We start from the raw sequence: 20,986 nt of genomic DNA on the forward strand, positions 1-20,986 counted from the left end.
TATTTAAGGTGGTACCTCTTTAACCCATATCCGTTGTCTATTTGTCTTGTTAGAGTGTAAGATATTTGGGGCTGGGATTGTGATGTACAGTTACGCTTGTACATGTAGTGTATTGTGGGCACTACCTGAAGCAATGTTAATTTAGTTCATACCAGATAACAATAGATGCATTTGCAAAACTATGACTTAATGATATTTTGACATCAGTACACTTTTTGTTTTAGCTGGAGTATATATGATATATCAAACTATCTGAAATATAGGTATGCCAGTAATGTTTGAAATATTAATTTGCATGATGTAATTAAAATATCAGTTGCCAGCTGGAGAAAGACATAGGAATCTGAATAGCAGAAAACTCAAAACTAAGATGGGTATGTGTAGCACATGTGGTGGTATTGGCATGATACAGTATGGGAGCTTTTTCATTGGAGTATAGATACGAACATATCTTAAATCCATCTGGCCAACCTGACATTGGTTCAATATTTGCTGTTAACATGTAACTCCTGTATATCTTACATTTCTTATTTTAGAAGGAAGCAGCTGTTCTATCTTGCTTCATTCTCCAAGCAATTGAACATTTAAATCCCCCATTTTCAATATCCAAGGAGTGGTGGTTGTCTGATGCTAGCTATAATTCTGTAAAATCTAAAATTACAAAAATGTAAAGTTGCCATATTAGGAAAAGGTCTTGCAGGCTAGAACTAATTTGTGAAGGTGCCTCTTCCAATGACAACCTGGTTCTCTAATTTGGAATCTGACCAGAAAATATGTTTGTCATAATTTTATCAGGAGCCTAAGTTTCTCTGTGTTATGTGGGTCACATCCCCACAATATACATATACTACCTGTATGGCTCTGAGGATGTCACATAGGCTGCAGCTGATTGGGCCACAAGTGACCTGTGGATCGAGTACCACTGATTTATTGGCTGACTGAGCTGAAATTGTTTCCTGTACTTGACTAATTCTACGCTGCTAGGAGGTTATTTTGTGATTGTTCATCTAATTAACTGTTGGGACATTTTAAACTTTTGTATGGGCTGTATTGTTTAAATTAAATGGAATAGAATACACTTGAGAGCCAAACTCAGTGTTCCTATCAACAATGAACACTCAGCTGTTAGATCAACAGTAGGAGAATTTCTGAAAATATTTTGTTACACTGAGCTTTCTCAGAAAATATTTTCAGAATTCCCCCATTGTTCTTGCAGCTGTACTGATACTAGGAATGTGTGAACCAGGTGTAAGCACTCATACTACAGTGTTATCTAGACTTACTCTGAGCAGGGCTGGACAACATGGTGGCCTAAATAAAAAAAGCAAGCCTATGCCTACTTAACACTAGACCTCCTATCATTGCTAGAACAGGGTGAGCCGCAGGGGTACTAGACCAATAGTACAGAATTCCTGAAAATGCTCAATGTAGCTCACTCAGGGTATTTCCTGCCATGGCTCACAAAACCACTAAGGCTCTGATCCCGCAACTTACTCTACTATGGCAGATCCCTTTGCCCATCTGAAGCCCCATTGACTGTAATGGTTTAAATGCACAGCAACATTCTATGGCTAGGTTTAAAAATCTTATTTGCTTCTAATCACAGCTTCAAACACCATACAAGTTGTCAGCACCAGTGTAATATTTGTATAGAAATTTTAAGGTTAAAGAACATTTTAAAACCCAGTTAAATAATCTTTGGTAGTAGTTATTCCACTAGTGCTATTATTGATATGGACATAGCTGGTTGGAGTAATTCAGATGTGCAACGCTGGAGAATTTACTGAAACATGAGAGCCTTGGGTTGATTTATAGAAAAGCTTTGCAGTGATGTACCCTATTATATGCCAGACAATCATCCATATAGACAACAGTTTATGCTGGGTGATTGATTGTAGGAATCCTACTTATAGATCCAATGCATGACATATTCAATCACATCATCTTTCTATTTTTAAAATATTAAATGATCTTTGTATCCTGATGAGAACTGTCAGGTGGAGATTGAACCACTTATTCATAGGGTTCAATTTATAGGACCAAATCTGGCAGTCCTCCCCTATATAAAACTCTCATTGGTCAATAGGAGTTTTGTCTGAGTAAAAGACTAAGGGGTTTAGGATTTTGCTCACATGCCCAGAAAATAAGCATATGGGACAAGATCCTACCCCCCTTCCTTCCCCTTTACACCATTCAGGTGGTACAAAGGGACTGACATCAGGCCTTAAGTGCTCAGATAAGAATTTCCCCAGCCTGGGAAATTTCTCAACTGGTATAACCTGTTTCTATGCCAACCACAGCCATCCACTCTATTGCAGGTGGAATGTCAGGAGCAGGAAAGGATGTACTGAAGGCTGGGCAGAGATAGAACATGCCAACTAAGAATGATCAGAATAGTTGTAGTCCTTCTAGGGACCATGGCCAGCCTATGTACATCTCAGTAGCCCCTAGACCCCTTTAACTTTTTGCTGTAGCAGCCATATTTGTGAATCAGGTTAATGATAAGCCACCCTTTCCTGCAACAAACAGATCTTGTTGCAGGAGAAAATCTGGACCATTAAAATCATATTACTAGTTGTTACAGCGTATCTTGAGTGGGAAACAGGTCCTCTAAGAATCTGTTGTGCTCCATAAACCTGTTGCTAAAGATTATAGATGATGTCATTGTTATGCTAAAATGTAGTTGCTGTTTAAATTTTCAAATTTTACAGAGATCAAAATAAGATTATCTAAAACTTGTTCCTCCACAGGGTCCAAAATGAATGGTCACTATATTCTTAGGTATTCGTTTTTCCATAGGGGGGAGTCTGCCTCCTGAACCTTCTAATGATCCTCTTTCTAGAAACCAAACCCCTAGGGGCACTCAGCTATGTCTATACCGTAGTAACTGCAATGAGTAATTATGTGTTTGATACACTTCAATGGAAAGTTCACTAATCTTAGGCAAGATTTTCATTCATGTAAAAACTGCCTGGTAAGAATGGAAGCTGCCCACACACTTTCTTTGAACACTATGCTGACATAACAGTATTCATTCATAGCTGCTCCATTTTAGGTGGTGTAGTCCCATGTGTACACACTTGTATACAACTGTTTTCTGTACACAGCAGCCAATGCAGTTCCGCATTGCTGCACACAACTGACAGCTATCTTAATGCATGTAGCTGTGCTTTTTAACCACCTTCCCCTTTTATGGCATGTACTAGAACTGGATTATTAAATTTTAAAGATGAAGGGCTAAATTCATCCCAGTGCAACTACACTGATGTCTGAATTGCCTAGCTTTTCGTGAAGTCCCAAGCACAAGGGTCATGCTTGTCAGTCTCTTCTCGACAGCCATAACGTTAGAAACTTTTTTTTAAATGAAAGATGAGTTTCTCCCCTAATCTCATGCTTCCAATTGCTGGGCCTTCAAAAAACAAACAAAAAACAACCCCCCTCCCCCAAGAAACAAACAACCCACCACCATCAGGAATCCGGGCAACAATGAATTCTAAGTAAATAGCTTCAAAACATGTTAATTGCCCTTTCAAGAGCCAGAGGAAAGGGGACGAACCCTGAGCGGTGGCGCCCCGCGGCGGCCCTACCTCTGCTGCAACATACTTGGAAAATAGCTTTTGTATTTGTTTTGGCGCCCCGAGCGCTGGCTGTGCCCCGCTAGCAAGCTGAGCTCCGCTCCTCCAGCAGCAGCTGGGATCGGGAGCGGTAACAGGTGGGCTAACTCCGCAGCAGCCCTTTCGGGCCTCTAGTCAGGGCACTCCGTGGCAGCTCCTGTTTATCCCCCGGTGCCAAACAAAGCGCGGGGGGGGGGGGGGTTGTCTGCTCCCGCCGCCTCTCTGCCTTGCGAGAAGGGGCCACGCTTCCCGCAGCCACGGAGCCCGGCCTGCGCTCTCCCCAGCGAGCGGGCCCCGGGCCAGCCGGCGGGGTAAGAGGCCGGGGCCGCGATGGGTCTCCAGGCGGCAGCAGGCGACAGGCGTGACTAGGGGCTGGGCTTGCCCGGCGCTGCTGGGGGCGGCCCGGGCTGTGCCTAGCTCGGGGGCGGCTCCCGCCCCAACCGCCAGTCCCCGGCCGCGCGCCGGGGCCGCCCCCAGGATGGCGGCACAGGAGGGGCGGCGCCCGCCCTCGGCACAGCCACGCACGGCGGGCAGAGCGAGCGGTGGGCGGCGGATGGCGGCGGCGGGGCTGGGCCCCCGGACGGTGGCGGCAGCGGGAGCAGCCGCCGGAGCCAGCAGCGCCCCGAGCGGCTCATGGTGGCGCCCGAGACCCGAGAGCAGCGGCCGCTCCAGCAACGGCAGCTGAGCCGGATCCCGGCGGTACCCAGCGCGGGCCGGCCCCCGGCGCTCCCCTCCCCTCGCGGGCTCGCTCCTGCCGGGGCCGCCTCAGGGCAGCGGCGAAGGGCGGCGGGACGATGGGCGCCAAGCAGAGCGGCCCGGCCGCCGCCGACGGCCGCACCCGGGCGTACTCGGGCGGGGACTTGCCCTCCGGCAGCGGCGGCGCCGGCGGGCGCTCGGCGGGGGCCGGCGGGCGATACGCGCCGGTGGCGCCCCAGGCAGCCCCCGCGGGCTCGGCGGCGGGAGCCGCGGCCGCCGCGCCCGTGGCGGCGCCCCGGAGCAGGTCCCTCGGCGGGGCGGCAGCCTCCGGGGCCAGGGCCGCCCAGTCAGCCTTCAGCATCCCCCACAGCAGCGGCCCCTACGGCTCGCAGGACTCGGTGAACAGCGCGGCCGAGGAGGGCGGCCGGGGGCGGCCCGCAGGGGGCGGAGGACACGGCGGGCCCCGGCTCGTGATCGGCTCGCTGCCAGCGCACCTCTCACCGCACCTGTTCGGAGGTGAAGTACCCACCCGTGCCCCTGTGTGTGTTTGGGGGGAGACTGCCACCCCTTGTGCTACCCCTGCCTGGGTGTGTGGGGTGGCGGTGGGGGTGGGGAGACCTGTAACACTTAGTGCTACTCCGGCCCTGTCCATGGCGTGGGGGGAGAGGGGCTAGAGAGACTGTGAGACACTCAGCCCTTCCCCAGACAGGGGGACCCTACACATTATACAGTACCTCAGATGTGTGTGGTGGGGGTAGGGAGTAGGCAGGGGTGTTGCAACAATTTCTATAGTGGGGATGCTGAGAGCCATTGAACCAAACTGTAAACCCTGTATATGATGGAAACCGCTTCAACCCATGGGGGGGGGGTGGTAACTCCCCCAGCACCCCTGGTTCCAGCAGCTGTGGGAGTAGGTCTCTAACTCTTAGTGATGGTCCAGGAACAGATTTGAGGGGTAGCACTATTTTTGGTGGGGTTGAGGTAGTGAGTACCCCCCTTGGAGCCGATTCGGTAGTGTTGTGGGGTTTGTGTGTGTGTGTGTGTGGGAGGTTAGCAAAGGAGGCTTTACTCTTCTCTTCCTAGGGAAATCTCGGGCTTGACTCTAGGTCACTACCCTAATGTTAGAAGGACAATATATTCTTTCATTTCAGTGTACCTTTCTTAGTTAACTGAAGAACTGATTGATTTTCTGTTCCATGTTTCCACATTCTGAATACTTTGTAAATCTCAGACTTATAAAGTGAAGTGAGTGTTTTTTGTATAGCTCTTTTTTTGGCTCGCTCTTGGGAGAGTAGTTTGCGACTTCGAGGGGATTACAATGAATCATCATTTTGTGAAAGGGGTAGCTTTCTAGTTCCTCCAGGCTTCAGTTTTATCTGTACATGCTTCCGCTGCTGGTTCTTGGCCATGTAGATTTAAAAAAAAATTAGAGGTCTGAAAGCAGAAGGAAGGAATTTAATAATGAAATAACTCCCCTGCAATGTAGTTCACACAGTAAAAAGGAAAAAAGACCCTCTCTGTCTTGCCACTTTAGACTTTAATATCTGTAATCTGTGCCTGTGTAAATATGCCTACCTACTACTTACATAATTAGGATTTAATTGGATCAAGTATGCATGCAGTTTATTTTAAATCAGACTGAAATCTGTTTTTAGGTACTGATTAAAATGTGTCTGCAGCTTGTTCCTGTTTCTCAGTCACTGAATTGTCTGTATTGAAACTTGGTTAATAAAATAGAAGTTATTGTAATGGAAAGTTTCTTTGAATTAGCTTATTTTTTTCCAAAAGAAGAAAATGTATAGATGAGGGGAGGTATTTTAAAAAACAATCTTTAAGAAAATATAGCACTTTTCCCCCCTAAAGACTGCAGTACGTTTCCTGGAGGTGGTAGAAATAGAGGAGGAGCAAAATATTGAATCTATTAAGAATGAAGTTAAACGCTCTGTAAATAGTTTGAAAAAGATGAACTTGTTCAATTTTTTCTGCACGGAAGATTGTACAATTGTTTTAAATTAAAGTTTTTGGTGCATATTATGCACTCTTCTATCTCCCTTTCAAGTGTAGATTTTTAATTTTTTAGGTAAGGTTGTTGAGTTGATTTCTTTCAATGACATTTATTATAAAGGTTTCACTGCTCATATGAGTAAACACTAAGGTGCAACGGGACTGTCCGTTAATGTGTGTGTTCTTTTTTTATATCTTTTTGATATCTGTTGTAATTGTCTAGAAGAACTTAATACATGTGTGTTATAGCTTGTGTAAATTCTGAATTAAAAATAGAATGAAATGTCATTTTTTGGGGAAGGGATGCAAGGTGCCTGTCTGGGTGAACTTACTTTCACTTTTGATAGTGATAAATGAGAGCATTATTTGCAGCAGTGTGGTAATGTAGTTCTGTAATATAAAATGTCTGTAGCTTTACATTTGAGATTTTTAGCCCTCAATGTAAGTGGCATAGACTCAAGAGCAGTAGGTCAAATTAAGATTTTTTTTTTCCAGTCCTGGCATTTCCTGGATGGTCAACGTGTATGTTACAAGAAAAGGAGTACTTGTGGCACCTTAGAGACTAACAAATTTATTTGAGCATAAGCTTTCGTGAGCTACAGCATGTGTGCATCCGATGAAGTGAGCTGTAGCTCATGAAAGCTTATGCTCAAATAAATTTGTTAGTCTCTAAGGTGCCACAAGTACTCCTTTTTGTGGATACAGACTAACATGGCTGCTACTCTGAAACCTGTCATGTATGTTACAGACAACCCTACAAACAGATTTCTGTTCAGTTGCATTTTTGTGTGTGTGGACCTGAAGACAGTCCTGGTCTCCTGAAGACTCCTAAGTCCGCTACTGGCTGCTCCTAGTGCTCTGATTGAACATGCTAATGGAGAGCATCAAGCCTACCTTAACAAGGAGCATTTGCCCTTGAGAAGGCGAACTTAAGTGTAAGTGTTCTTATAGTGCTGAGTTGCTGCATGTTTATTAATTGTTAGTTAAGAGTAGCAGAGCTTTGATGCAAGGATGGCTGCAGTGTTATCAGAGTAGTATGCGTGAAAGCTGGTGTGTGCAATTCCTTTTGCAATCAAAGGGTACTATGCTATTGCATATTAACAGTCTATATACAATGAGAGAAAAGCATTAAAACTTAAAGCATGTTGTGAATTTGTTACTCAAAAATAGGAGTCCTTGCTTAAACCTTGCATCACAGCCTTAATTAGATCAGTTACAGACCATATTTTCCTCATTACAGTTTCAGGTGATAATTTACATAATTGCTAAGTAGTACCCTATGTTTTCTTATTCATGAATCTATTAAACCAGAGTGCAGAATATTAACTACTTATTGACAGAGATGATATAGAATGTATGCCCTCCACTTATGCAATAATCTTTAACATTGGAAGGTGACTAATCGATGATGGCTGTCAGATATTAGATTTTTGATGATGCAAGATGTAAGCAGCTTTGCTGGTCACAATCTATATCATTTATATCTATCTGTGAATCAGTCTGAAGTAGCTTTTCTTTTTTTGTATGAAAATGAATGGCTGCTTAATCTAATCCTAGCATTTAGTTTTTTTAAAAAGGGAGGGGAGGACCTGTACATTTCAAACTTTCCTATTATATATTTTTTGCAATTTAAATATTTTGTAATGTGGGTGGCATAATAACTTTCCAGTGCAATTAACATAGTAAATGTCATAGCTATACACTTTTTAAAAATTCAATATAGTATTCAGATGCTTGGTTCAAACAATGGCCCTGTTGTAGATCACAATTTCATAAGACTGTCCATGGGGGAAAATAACTCGGAGGACTGCTTTTGAGCAGTTTCTGACTAGCTTAAGCTTGTCTAGGTATGGTGCTTGGCAGTTACTATGCGTATTGTGAGTGTGCTTCAAGCACCCTCCCTTGTTTTGTAGACTGCAGTTTGTGGTGGTGTTTTTTAACTGAAAACTACAGAAGTTTATTTTGAGAATCAGTTCAGCAGTTTCTTTGGAGAATTAGTTTAATATATAAAGATTAAACTGTATTTTCCTGGCAGAATGCTTGGCTTTGACAATCAATAACACATGGATGTTGCACTTGTAGGACTACTATAATTAATTGGCCCTTATTGAATTGTACTCCATTGTGACTTTTGAAGATTCAGGTTGCTTCCAGTCCAAAGAGAACAGTGTTTAAATATTAGCTATCTAATCTGTTATAAACTATGTGATTAGTACTAGCTGTATGCTAAAATGCAAAAAACTAAACACTGCTATATGCTGAGATGTGCAAAAGTATGATCAGTCTGTTATATTTCTTTGGTACAAACTGTAGTAATGTTTAAAAAATAATTCATTCAAAGTCATAGCTCTCCTTTGGGTTAAGACGATCTTGTGTTCATGCTAATTTTAGGCTTACTATCCTTTATGATCAAATATTTCTATATATCTTGTGATTAACTATCAGAGCCAATTCAGTTCAGTAACAAATTTAGGCCCTGATTCTGCAAAGACTTGTGCATATACTTAACTTTATGCACTGTGAATACAGGGGGGTCCCCAGTGTATGTCGGGGTTACTTTCTTGAAAAGGGTGACAGATACTGAAATGATGTCTACTGTGGACCTTCCCTCCCCTCTCCCCCCACCCCCAAATGCCGCTAAACAGCTGTCAGGAGGCACTGGGAGGGAAGGGGAGAAGTTGATCGTTGGCCTTGAAAAGAGTGAATACAGTTTAAATTTATGTGCCTAACTAAATAATTTGTGTTTTCAACACTTTCTATTTCTGGTTAAGACTGATGTCTAGGTGTATCCTGTTTAACTCTTAGTGTACCAGAGTTTCTATGATAGGCTTTGTATATGCAAGGATTTTTTGCCAAAAATTTCCCTTTATTGCAACAGCTGGTTCAGCTCCAACAGTAAGAGCTTCAGGGTAGGCAGGGCCAGAGATGATCAGTAACTCTTGGAGAGAGGGTACAATATAAAGGGGGGTGGGTGGGAGGAAGACGGACCTGATCGCCCTGTGTGTTGCCTCTGGCCCCTTTCCGACTCACCTTGTGCCTCCCATACCTGCTCCAAGCTGGCACCACCGTGCCCCCTCACAGCTCCTCACTCACTTCTCCCATTGCCTCCCCATGTGCATGGTGCAGGAAAGAGTGGGCTCCGCACACCTACTGTCAAGCGGGTAACTGGGGTTGTGGGCAAGGACGGAATGGGTCTCAGCGGGCTTTTCTGCCCTTTCTGCTCCCTCCCACAGAAGTGCGCTGGCAGTCCCGTCCCGCTTCCCTGCTCCGGCCGCCACCTAGCAGGGTTCCGCAGGAGTGCTAGGTGTCCATGACTTTCACGGGCACATCTCCCTGGGATGCACTCATCCTGACTCCCTCCCTGCCAGAAATCTGGTGGGGGAGAGGGGAAATGTGACCCTGTGTGTCCCCCATACATAACTTCTGGATCCAGGCAGCTGCTTTTGTGTTTAATCCCTGGGCCATCTAAAACTCAGAGCTCTGTGTAGCTCAGAAGCTTGTACCTTCCACCAATAGAAATTGGTCCAGTAAAAGACATTGCTCACCCAACTTGTCTCTCTCATATCCTGGGACCAACAAAGCTACAACAACTCTGTGCACATCTAAAAACACTAGCAGCTGCTTAGGATTTTGTTTCCACTAGTGCTCCCACCTTCGGCAAGCTGGATTTAGTGATGGCTGGTTGCTATATGCCAAAGATCACAAAAGATTCAGGTTGCTTCCAGTCCAAAGAGACCAGTCACTTACCCCAGGTCAATTTGTACCTCAGATCTCATGCAAAAGACAACGCTTGTAGCCAATCCTATGATAAACTAAGGAATAATTAACTAGGAGAAAGAAATGAGAACTATTTACAGGTTAAAGCAGGCCAGCATATCCACGCAAATGAGTTATAATCTATGGTTCCAAAAGGTCATAGAATTATAGCAGACTGTCAGCGCTGAATATCTTTTAGGGATAAGCCAAGTTGATCCTGGGGAAGTCTGCTTCTGTTTTGTAGTTCCAGCCTTCTGAGAGATCAGACAGTAAAAGAGAAGAAAATTTTTCTTGTTCATTGTCTATTTCCTTCTTCCAGAATTCAAACTGATGGGATGACCCCTTTTATATGTAGCCTCTTAATGGGTGTGAAGGGGAAATTAATAAAGTCTTGTGATGTCCCACAGTGGACCATTTAATTTTGATAGCCTTCTTAGTGATAAAGAGGCAATCCCTTCTGACAGGTTGACTGTTTCAGGGCAAAAATTTTTTATAGTTATAAACAAAAACTCAAATATTTACCTTTAACGTGATAAAGATATTATAAGTGAGATTTCTGAAATGCTTGTAAATTACTGCATTCATTAAGTCTAAACACATTGTTATAAGTTCAATACCCACCTTAACTATACTAACACAGGTGAAACTGACTGGTTTCCATTAATGAATTTGTCAGTGCTTGGCTGTGGCCTAAAGCTTGGCAAGAGCTGGCACCTGGATTGCCAGCATCACACAGTAGTTTTCAAAAAATGATTTAAAAGTAGTTTCAGGTACTTCACCTATCCTTGAGTCTCTCTAGCATTTTTACTAGCTCTGCGGTTGTATTATGCTATTTTTTTAATATTGGAATTTATTCCCTTGTTATATAAACTTGCACAAATGACACAGGAAACTGACTATACACACAGTGCTGTCAAATGCACAAAGTTTACTGAATAAGTTATTTTTTGTGATATTTGCATTCTAGAACCTTAGGTGTTGAAACTACAATTGTTTAAAATAGTCACTTCTGTCTTTCTTTAAAAAAAAATAAAAAAGATTGTCCTTTCAAGATAAATTAAACTGTGTGTTGGTGTCATCTTTTTTGACCATTCTGAAGGGGAAAGCTTATGTAAAAAGTACTTTTCTATAGAATACCGCTGGTATAGGAATGGCCACCACTGATTTGCAGACACCTCTCGTGTATAACAATGCAGCTGTTTTGCACCAGCAACGCTATACATTAACCTTTAGGAGTAAGAAGTGAAGAATAAATTCCTTTAAACTTACAATAGGAATTGAAGGAAAGCAGAATATAAGGCTTGAAATGCTTGCTGGACTGTAGGTGGATGCTGATAGCAGAGGGATGTGAAGTTTCGTTAAAGGAAAGGGCAGGTTTTTGGGTTCCCACCCACTCAAATTTCTGTTTCCCCAAAATCATGCAGGTAGCAGTGATGATAGAACTCTTAAGATGAGTCAGTTTCATTCCTGTTGTCACTCTGTATCATCAAAGCGAGGGATGGGTGATTTTGCTTTCTGATTTGGGAGCAGAGGTGCAAAGTACACCTGGCTGGCTGGACATTTACTGTGATGATTTTCTGTGTGTGGGAGGGGAATACTGTTGGAAGCACTAAAATTGATCACATTATAAGTCTTGCTGTTGTTTCAGCCATGAAGATGTTGGTAGGGCTTGAAAAAGCTACTCTCCTCTGGTGAATAGGAAGCTTTTCCTGGTTATTGAGGGGCTTCAATGCCATTAGATTCTCCATGGAATTAAGCTTTTGCTTTAATAATTTTCTAAATGCTGTGTATGCAGAGATAATCTGTGTGTTCTCAGACAAATCTAGTTCCATTGCTGCTGCTCGTAGCGTTCCCAAACTGCAGCTGTGTGAAGACTGACCAGTCTTGTTACTTCCGATTATTGCTTTCAAAACCCTGTGGGCAGCAGTGAAACAGGCAAGAATCATGTCCATGTTGCTTTGCTTCAGCTTTGGAAAGCTCTGAGTGGCAGCCCTGGAGCTATTGTTTGCGAGAGAGGGTTAAAATAGTCGCAAAGTTGGAAGTGGATAGTCACAGAAAGATGTGCATGTGCACACATGCTTTTCTGCAGTGACTGTGGGTTGAGGGAGTGGAATAGAATAGCTGAGGCAGCCACCTTTTGCAGTTCCTAAGGGCTGTAGAATGTGTAGGTGAAGGAGCAGAGAGTGCTGATTCCTTCCAGCGGCTGGCGGAGGTTGGGACATCTTACTTGTATTGCAAACCTATTAACTAGAGTTAAGTCACAAATTGTGGTGTCCTCCAGCTAGTATCCAGGGACATCACCCTCATAGGACCATACACCCTCCATCTTCCTGACAGCTGAGGCTGGCTCCTTAGCAAGGCATTGTCTCTGGATAGAGGGGGACTGCTATGTTTCATATTGGCCCTAATGTACGATAAACTGCTTCAGCTCTGGTGTTAGGCAAAACACTGCAGTTTTATATTATCAGATGTGTGTGGTTCTGGTGCTCTGTGTATAGTGGAGCCCTAGAACTGTGAACCTCACAAGGATCATGTCAGTTTCATGTTATTGCTACTTGGACACTAGAGGCATAGGCACCATCAAGGGAAGGTGGATAGAGGGAAGGGATTTAAAGTCAGAAAGGATAAGAAATAAAATTATGTTTTTGTCCCTTCTAAGTACTCCCTATATTCTCAAATAGGGGAAGGGGACGATGCATTGGAGAGGGTCTAAAGACAGATTTCATTTCCTCTCTTGGGGCTAATTGTGACTAAAAGAATTGGGGAAGCATTTCACATTGATGTTATTTGGCTCCCTCATCTCCGTTACTGAAGGAAATAGTATTGGTGAACTTCACAGGAATCCTTGTCCAGATCTCTGAAGAGAGAGGAGCCACTGTGATAGGGTGGCTTTGCAATGGGCCAAGTAAGTGATTGGAAGGGGAGAATGGGAATTAGATCATGTTTGAAAAGACCCCCCCCCGCCCATTCCTTCCTCTCCCAAAGAAGTAAGTAGAGGAGCCAAATAATAGAATGGGCAGTACTGTAACTAGGGTTGGGGAGAAACTCAAATGCAAAGATTTGGTCTTGGGGAGAGAAGCAAACTGCTTAATTTTACTAGGGTGTGTAATTGTTTCTTCTGATACCAATGTAACAGTAATATCTGAGCCTTTGGGTTGTCAGTTCAAACAAAAACTCCTGCATAATTTGTGTACACTCGCATACACTCTTCCTGCTTCCTTGGCATAATAGAAATGAAGAATCCTGCTCTTCTAGGATGTTTCCTAATTTTGGAATAATTGCTTGAATCCTGACTGAATATCTCTCCATGTGTCCTCTTGCACACAATTACACACTAGTTTCTAGCAGCCTTCCAAGTGGTATGTCTTTTTCTAAACATCTCATAAAGAAGATTTTTTTTTAATTACTGATAGGAATCTGAATACACTTCAAATAATTCTACAGCAGGCTGAGCACCAAAGGTTTTAAACTATTTTGGTAAGTTCTCCCTAGCCCTTGCCAGTCATTTTAGGGAACCCTACCACATAAATGTTCTTGATTCACTGTCTTTTTTTATACAGCCACATTTGAAGCCTTTAACCTCTGAATAATTCTGTACATAGATGAGATTTTTTTTCTACTGAAGTTCTCCTGTAACTGCAGCTGCATGAGCCAAATAATGCTTATTTAGAGTTTTCTGAAATGCTCCTGCATCTTGTTAATGGTTTAATTACTTGCTGTAATCCCCTTCATTAATTTCCACAGGCTGTGTTCACTTACAATGGGGATGGAGCAGATTGCTCTTGTTCACAGTGATGTTATTCTGTGAAAAGACAGAGTGGATAGCCTTTGGTTTCTGCACTCTGAGACTTATTTTTGAGCATCTTGAGTATCTGCCTCTTATGGATCAAGGAAAAAGAAATCTTCTAAAACGCACAATTCCTGAAGTTTAAAATGTTCATAATCAGGTATATGAGCAATGATTTTTGCTCAACTACCCCAGTTGTGAATGTGTTGAGCTCACATTTTTCAAAAACAGGCACTAAAAGTTAGGCTTCAAAGGCCATATTAGTATCCTGACTGTCAAAAGTGCTGGCTCCCATTAGCTGGCTACCTGACAGGTTTCACAAAAGTGGGAAGACAAACCAAAATAATCCATGAGACTTATTTCCAACCTGAAATGAACATTCAACTCATTACCAGTGCATGTGTCCCTGTTCCCTATGCATATGCAGAGAATTAATATTGCTCTGAAAAGATCAGGAAACCTACAGGGTTTCCCCTAGGGGTTTGAGATGGCTGATTCCAACTCACAAACAAAACACAAGTGTTGCTTTAGATTTGGCTTTGTCACCTTTCCTGTCTCTGTTAGCAGCTGACTTATCTGGGAGTTCTCTCCTTTTTAAGCCTTGCCCAGTCCCAAATGCGTGGGTGTGCTGCATATGATGGTGGAGATTTTTAGTAGATTCTGCTATTGTGTTGGCTGACTTAAATGTACTATAAATTTGGAGTTCATGTAGTGCGTGCACTTGACATTTCTTCTAATTGACAAATATATAAAAAAACAACAATAAAAAGATGAGCTTTTGTAAATTATTCTCCCTCATATATGAATAGGGAGTTTACATAAAGGAGTCATATGGCAGCAGCCTTTATTTGTAAATGTTTTAAAACTAATGCTGTTGACACATCCCTGCTAGCCACTCTGACTGAAATTATTACCTGCAGCAATCATTTTGTACTGTGATTTCATCACATTTTATAAGCGAAAGAAGGTCATATGCTTTCATGCTAGTTAAACATATAGGTGCTCCAGGCAGAATTTTTGATTTCAGTAAAGTAGTACTCTTCTTTTTGTCAGTACTGAAACAATGCCTAAGCATGTGGTATTTATGGACACTGTTGCTGAAATGGTGTTTTTACTGTTGTTGTGAAAGATTCTATGGCACCTTGTAAATCTGGTGTTCAAGTTTAAATTTGTTTGGGATAGATACATACTTCGTTATTGAGGCTACTGGTACATGCACTAAACAGACTTGTTTAAGTCCCATTAAAACTCAAGAAAATCAGCTTGCCAAAAGAAAAGGATGAGGTGATAATGAAAAATTCTGTCTTGAGCCATCTTGGGAGAGCATTGCATTTGTTCGGAGTGGCTTTCAATAAAGAGTGTTTGTCTGTTAAAGTGTGTCAAAGTAGGCCCTTAGTTTCTATTAGTATAGCAGAAGTTGTGTGATGACTGTCATTGTGAACTTTGGTTTTATGAAAGGTATTTATAACTTGATAAAGATTTGCTGTATGCTGAAATGTGCCTGGAAGAATTTTTTGAGAGAGATCTTCAAAAATGCAGTTTGCTTACTTTAAAGGAAAACATTTAAAATGATCCCATATTTTCTCAGAAATAATGGTACTTGCTTTCTAAAACTTACTCAATTTCTGGCACCCAGACACTCTCATACCTGGCATTTTAAGTGGTGGGGTTACATGGCTCCTACCATATAACCCCTAAATCAGGAGGGACTCTCTTCAGCCTACCCCTAGGAATCAACTCACTCATCTAAGTCCTCTTCCTCGCCTCCTGTGAGGGGGACAGAGGATACTAAAGGGGGTGGGGAACCCCTGCCAGTGAAGGTCCAAAAGTCTCTTCTGTCTCATAAGCACAACACCCATCAGCAAAATCCTAGGTCTGTAAAAAGGAACAGTTCCCAGAAGTAACTGCACTGGAAATTGTGATTAATATATATTCTTCACAACTCAGAGATGATGTAGGTTTCATTTTTAGAAGGTACACACTATACATTTTTCAAGTGATTCATTTTGAAAACTTTTCAGATTAGTTTTACAGCTATATCAGAAAATGAATGATTGTTTGGTTATTTCATTTACCAAAAGTAACTAAAGCAGATATTTATGAAGTCATTGGGAGGTGAACTATCTCCAATTCAACAGGTTAATCATTAATATTTGGAGGATTTTTTTGCCATGCTGTATTAGGAGGAGAACATCACCAGACAGACATTTACATTGTTTTTTTTTAACTAAAACAACAACCGTTATGTATTCTGGATTTTTTTTCTTCCACAGCACACATAATATTTTAACCAAACAAGCACATGATTTTTTGAATTTAGCTAAACATTCAAGTTTTTTAAAATCAGGTTTGTTTTTGTTAAAATTGTGTTAACTAAAATAGTTAAATGAAATATTAAAAAAATAATTAAATAGACTGTCAGCCAGGTCAACATGAGAAACTTAAAATATTGGCTTCTGCAGCTAACTCGGTCGTCTTCACCTTCATTTTCCTGTTTGTTCATAATCTGGAAAAGAAAAACAAGCTTTCCTGCTTTTGCAGGTCCCAAACGGTTTCTCAATTAGAAATGAATTAGTCCAAAGGTAGAAAATATTCTTTCTGCTCTGGCAGAAGAAGCTATGGCTGTTAAAAGTGAAATTATTACTTCAACAGTCTCTGAATCCAAGTGCGTAAGTGACTTCCACCAGTTCACTGGGGTGACTTTCTTTAAAGCGTCATCAGCAAACATGATCATGGATCAGCAAACATAGATTTCTTGAATGGTTCATCCTCAGCTCCGAGGTTTATTATAGTTGGCATTATGGAGGGATGATGGCTGGATGTCCATGTCATAGCCAGCTCCTCTTCTTCAGCAGTTAAGGTTTGACCCTAGTACCGAGTATTGAGACTATTTGCAAGAAAATGAGCTGGAGATAGTGCTTGTTCCATTCGTTTTATAATGCTTCTAATTTAACTCTGTCATTGCATATTTCTCTTTTTAAGATCTCGCTCAGTTCATTCCAAATTTCAACAGCGAAAGCAATAAAAGAGCTATTTCCCTGCATTTTGTTCAAGGCTACAGAAATAGGCTTCAGGCTACTCAGCATGTGTTCAACATTTCTCTTAAGCCCAATATTAAGAACTTTGGCTGTGACAGTGCCATCTATTTTTTCATGATTTTGTTCACAAATGGTCATCAGATTCGGCCAGTGCTTGATATAGTGCTCAAAACAGTCCACTACTGAGTTCCATTGCACGTCTTGTGGGAGAGTTAGCTTGGTTCCTCCCACTTTTTTCAGAGCAGCTGCTACAAAGTGGTTGTTATGGAATTATTTTGCAGTTTCAACAACATTAGCCTGTATTCTTGGAACACTGAAGTCTTTAGCTAGGAGGTGCATCAGATGAGCACTGCAACCATATGTTATTAGCTTGGGACTCTCTTCTAAATAAATTCTTCTCATCTTGGATTCATTTGCAGCATTGTATGTGACCAAGCTGCATACTAGACATTTAAATTTTTTTCCCACAGTTTGTTATAGCTTTTACTGCTACGTCTTGTAAGTATTCTGCTGTGTGTGCATTTCCTGATGTATCAATTGTTTCTGTAAGGAAGACATTCCCTTCTTCTGTTGTCACACAAGCATATACAACAGGATCATTGTGGACATTGCTCCACCCATCAAGACTCGGGTTAACAATTTCACCCTCTAGACCTTTTGCACACTGCTCAATTTCTCTTTCATACACTTTATCCAGCAATATGACTGCAACATCTGCTCTGTTGGGTGGACTGTACCCTGGTCTTAATGACTGAACCATGTTAATGAAGTGTGGGTTCTCAATCATACGGAAAGGAGAATTTGTTGCATAAACAAACGAAGCAATTTTTTCATCAGTTACCTCTTTTTGTAATTTGCTGGTTCTTTTCACAAACTTATCTATGGTTGTTTCTGGATGATGGAGATATCTTTTTTTTCTTTTTGCTAGAGGTGATATACTGTGGCTGTGACATACATGATATGACTGAAACACTATCATGGCAGATAACTCTGAAACTATAGAAAATAACGGTGATCTTGAAGGTAGATAGTCTTCAGAATCCTGTAGGTTGAGGATGGAGTCTCCTAAACGAAATAGGTCAGTGCCGTTATTTAATTATTATTACCATACTGCTCATTTGGTATTATTCATTGCATTCACTGACACTAAGTACTACTTTAAAAGTGAAATTGTAAAAGAAAAATCTGCCTATTTCACTTATTTATTTATTTTTATCACAACTGCATCTAAAATAATAGTACCATAGAGTAATGACTATATTTTTTTGCTCAAACATGAGAATTCAAGAATAGTCCAGAAGGAAGACAGGTAGTCCAAGTATGAAATAAAAAAGTTTACCAACCTGAAGATCCTGCATGTTCAGACATGTTCTTTTCATCATTTTCAATGCAGCTTCCTCCTGAGAAGGAACACTTCTCATGATGTTGTTTTATTTAGGCAACCAGGCCTTGCATTTCTTTGTTGCACTGTTTGCATTTTGCACGCATGCCTGTCTTACACACAGGTAGAGGAACTTCATTAAAATATTCCCAAACTGGGTCTCTTCTATGGCCTGTTGCCATTATAGGTTTTCCCTTCTAGTGAGAGAATGGTATGGTAGATCTCCAATCAATGGAGGACTACACTCAGAAAGACCTCAAGACTTCTGGAATATGCTGCTCAAACGGTTTCACTTTTGTTTCTACTGCTTGTCCCTCCCTTCTCACATTTATCTCCAGACTTCTTCTCCTTGTCCAGATCTATTCCGCCCCCAACAATCTTCTTCTATTCATTGAGCTTTTTGAAACTTTGCACTTTTAGAGAGGTAAGGGATTGACTCTGGGTACACAAATTTACAGAGGGACAATAGGTTGAGCTCTGTTGTTTCTCACCTTATATTAATATATTAAAACATTTTTGCTGTTAACAAGCATGTTATCTCTGGAGACACAAATCCACAGTTTGAGAACTGCAAAACTAAGCCTCTCTGATGGTGCTCAGTCCAGAAGATACCGAGTCCCATTGGGTAGATAGAAAGATTAACCTAAATAATCTATACAGAAGCCCCTGGAATCCCATAAGGTTGGGTCCCTAATCCATAAACTGTTGGAACTCATTTACAAAATTTTTCTTAAACATTACATGAATATATTCTCATACTATAGAATTAGAATTTATAATCCCTATTCCATGATGAGCTATCATTGAGATATAAAGTATTTTAATTAAAACTATCTTTAGAGAGGATTTTTCCTCAAAAATCATTTTATCAAAAAAATCTGATTTAAATAAAAAGTCATTGATTTTTCTCCACCCTGCCGGAGGGCAGGGAATTGGAGTTCAAATCGATGACCAAAGAGGCAAGAACAGGCATTGTGGGACACCTACCAGAGGCCAATCACAGCGCTGTAGTTGACCAGGGTGTCTACACTGGCACCGCAATGCTGTAGTCACAGCGCAGAAAGCCGTACGCCTTTCGTTTGGGGTGGCTTTTTTTTTTTAAAAGCACTACAACTGCGCAGTTTCTGTGTACTAAGTGGCTTGGCAGTGTGTACACCTTGGGAGTTACAACACAGAAAGCTGCTTTACTGCGCGGAAACTTGCCAGTGTAGACCGGGTCTAAATAAGCTAATAGCAATTTAATTGTAATATAGCATTGAGATCCGTTTTAAAGGAGAAGCTGTGCTTTTTGGGATGTATGCTTATCTCTCAGTTTTCAGAGCATTTAATATACAACAGAAAGCTTTCTGGATCTCCGTAAGCCCAGTTTGATGGCTGTTTCTATTGAGGAAGGGCTCTGGTGGGAATGAAGCAGGCTGCATTGTTTTAAGGCATTTTGTGTATCTCAATACCTGATTTGTCTCAGTTGCTGTTGCATGTCCCAGCAGTGCTGTCTTCCAGTGCTCCATTCAAAACAGGATGGATCAATAAGGCAGTCTTTTTAAAAAAAATAGACCGTCCTATATATAGTATAACCAGACAAATCTTTTTGTTAGTTGGTAAACTTGACGCTGCTTTTTCCAGTATCCGTAGTAAAGCGAGATTCAGCTTTTTTAAAACTTGAAATGCGTGACATGACTATCTGGAACACATTTCTTTTCAAAGCTCAGTCAAATTATAGTTAAGGTTGTCTGGCCAAACTTGAACCTAGTAGGAGATGTTCTTGGTGATTTTTCTCCCTTTTTAAAATTCACTCGGAGGAAGGGAGTTATTTTTGCGTCTTTATGTGTGAAAGTTTCAGGCTTCGTCTCTTGCAAGGATTCATTTTATGCTAGAAATTCTGAAACTCCCAGAAATTGCCACAATCTGACTACTTTAGATAAGAGCTCCCTCCTAACAGTGCCCTAACGGAGGCCATCCACATTCTTCATGGCTATATATACTGACTACTTCCCCAGAGAGTAAACATAAAAACCAAAGATGCCTGATCATGGCCTGGCTGCACAAGATCTAAATTATGTATTTAACCTGTCTACTTATATCTTCAGAATCTGAGTAACTGCAAGCACTTAAAAATAGAAATAACCATCACTTTATCTTCCTTTGCTTTCTATAGGAGAAATAGTGTCAGGTTCTCTCTCTCTCTCACACTCACACACAGTCTCCTTTATAAAAACAACAAGAAAGAAATTTGAACATCCTAGTCCAAATATCTATTCAGCACCTAGACCTTGGACAGCTCAAACTCTAAGATTGGTTCATGAGCATCTGCTCCAAGGCATAGGCTTTGTCAGACAGGATTCTCCTTGCTAACCTCTCGAAAGCAAGGTACCTGCAAGAATCATGTGCTGTAGGTGGTTGTTGGGGTTTTTTTGGGGGGTCTTAGGGTAGGGCTAGGGGATCCTGTGTTTCAGAGACTGGAGTTGCTTTAGTTGGCTTGGACAAAGTTATTCTCCAGGTCTCTTTAGATGTAGGAAGTAACTTTAGCAGTGCTGAAGGGCACCAAATATGGCCCTTCTCTGGAAGGTCACCTTAGTCAAAGTTGCTGTCCATCTTGAATACCTTCTGTCTTCAGTTTCCTCATGCGTCTTTAACTGCTTCTTCAGGTTTTGCCTTCTTTTGAACCTGCTACCGCAGTATCTCTTCAGCTTTGGTTCTGGAAAGTAGATTT

General features: G+C 41.7%; 1 protein-coding gene across 1 annotated transcript in view; it reads left to right on the plus strand.

The window, feature by feature from the left end:
- The first annotated feature begins 4,060 nt into the window (after positions 1 to 4,060).
- The window catches only part of ZNRF2 (zinc and ring finger 2), an 81,464-nt gene continuing 64,538 nt past the window's right edge, over positions 4,061 to 20,986 (plus strand). The window contains 2 exon segments of the mRNA XM_073333307.1: positions 4,061 to 4,395; positions 4,398 to 4,826. Of these exon segments, the coding sequence (XP_073189408.1) occupies positions 4,248 to 4,395; positions 4,398 to 4,826 (577 nt within the window). The 5' untranslated portion in view covers positions 4,061 to 4,247.

This window comes from Lepidochelys kempii, chromosome 2, assembly GCF_965140265.1.
Source record: "Lepidochelys kempii isolate rLepKem1 chromosome 2, rLepKem1.hap2, whole genome shotgun sequence".
Lineage (NCBI taxonomy): Eukaryota > Metazoa > Chordata > Testudines > Cheloniidae > Lepidochelys > Lepidochelys kempii.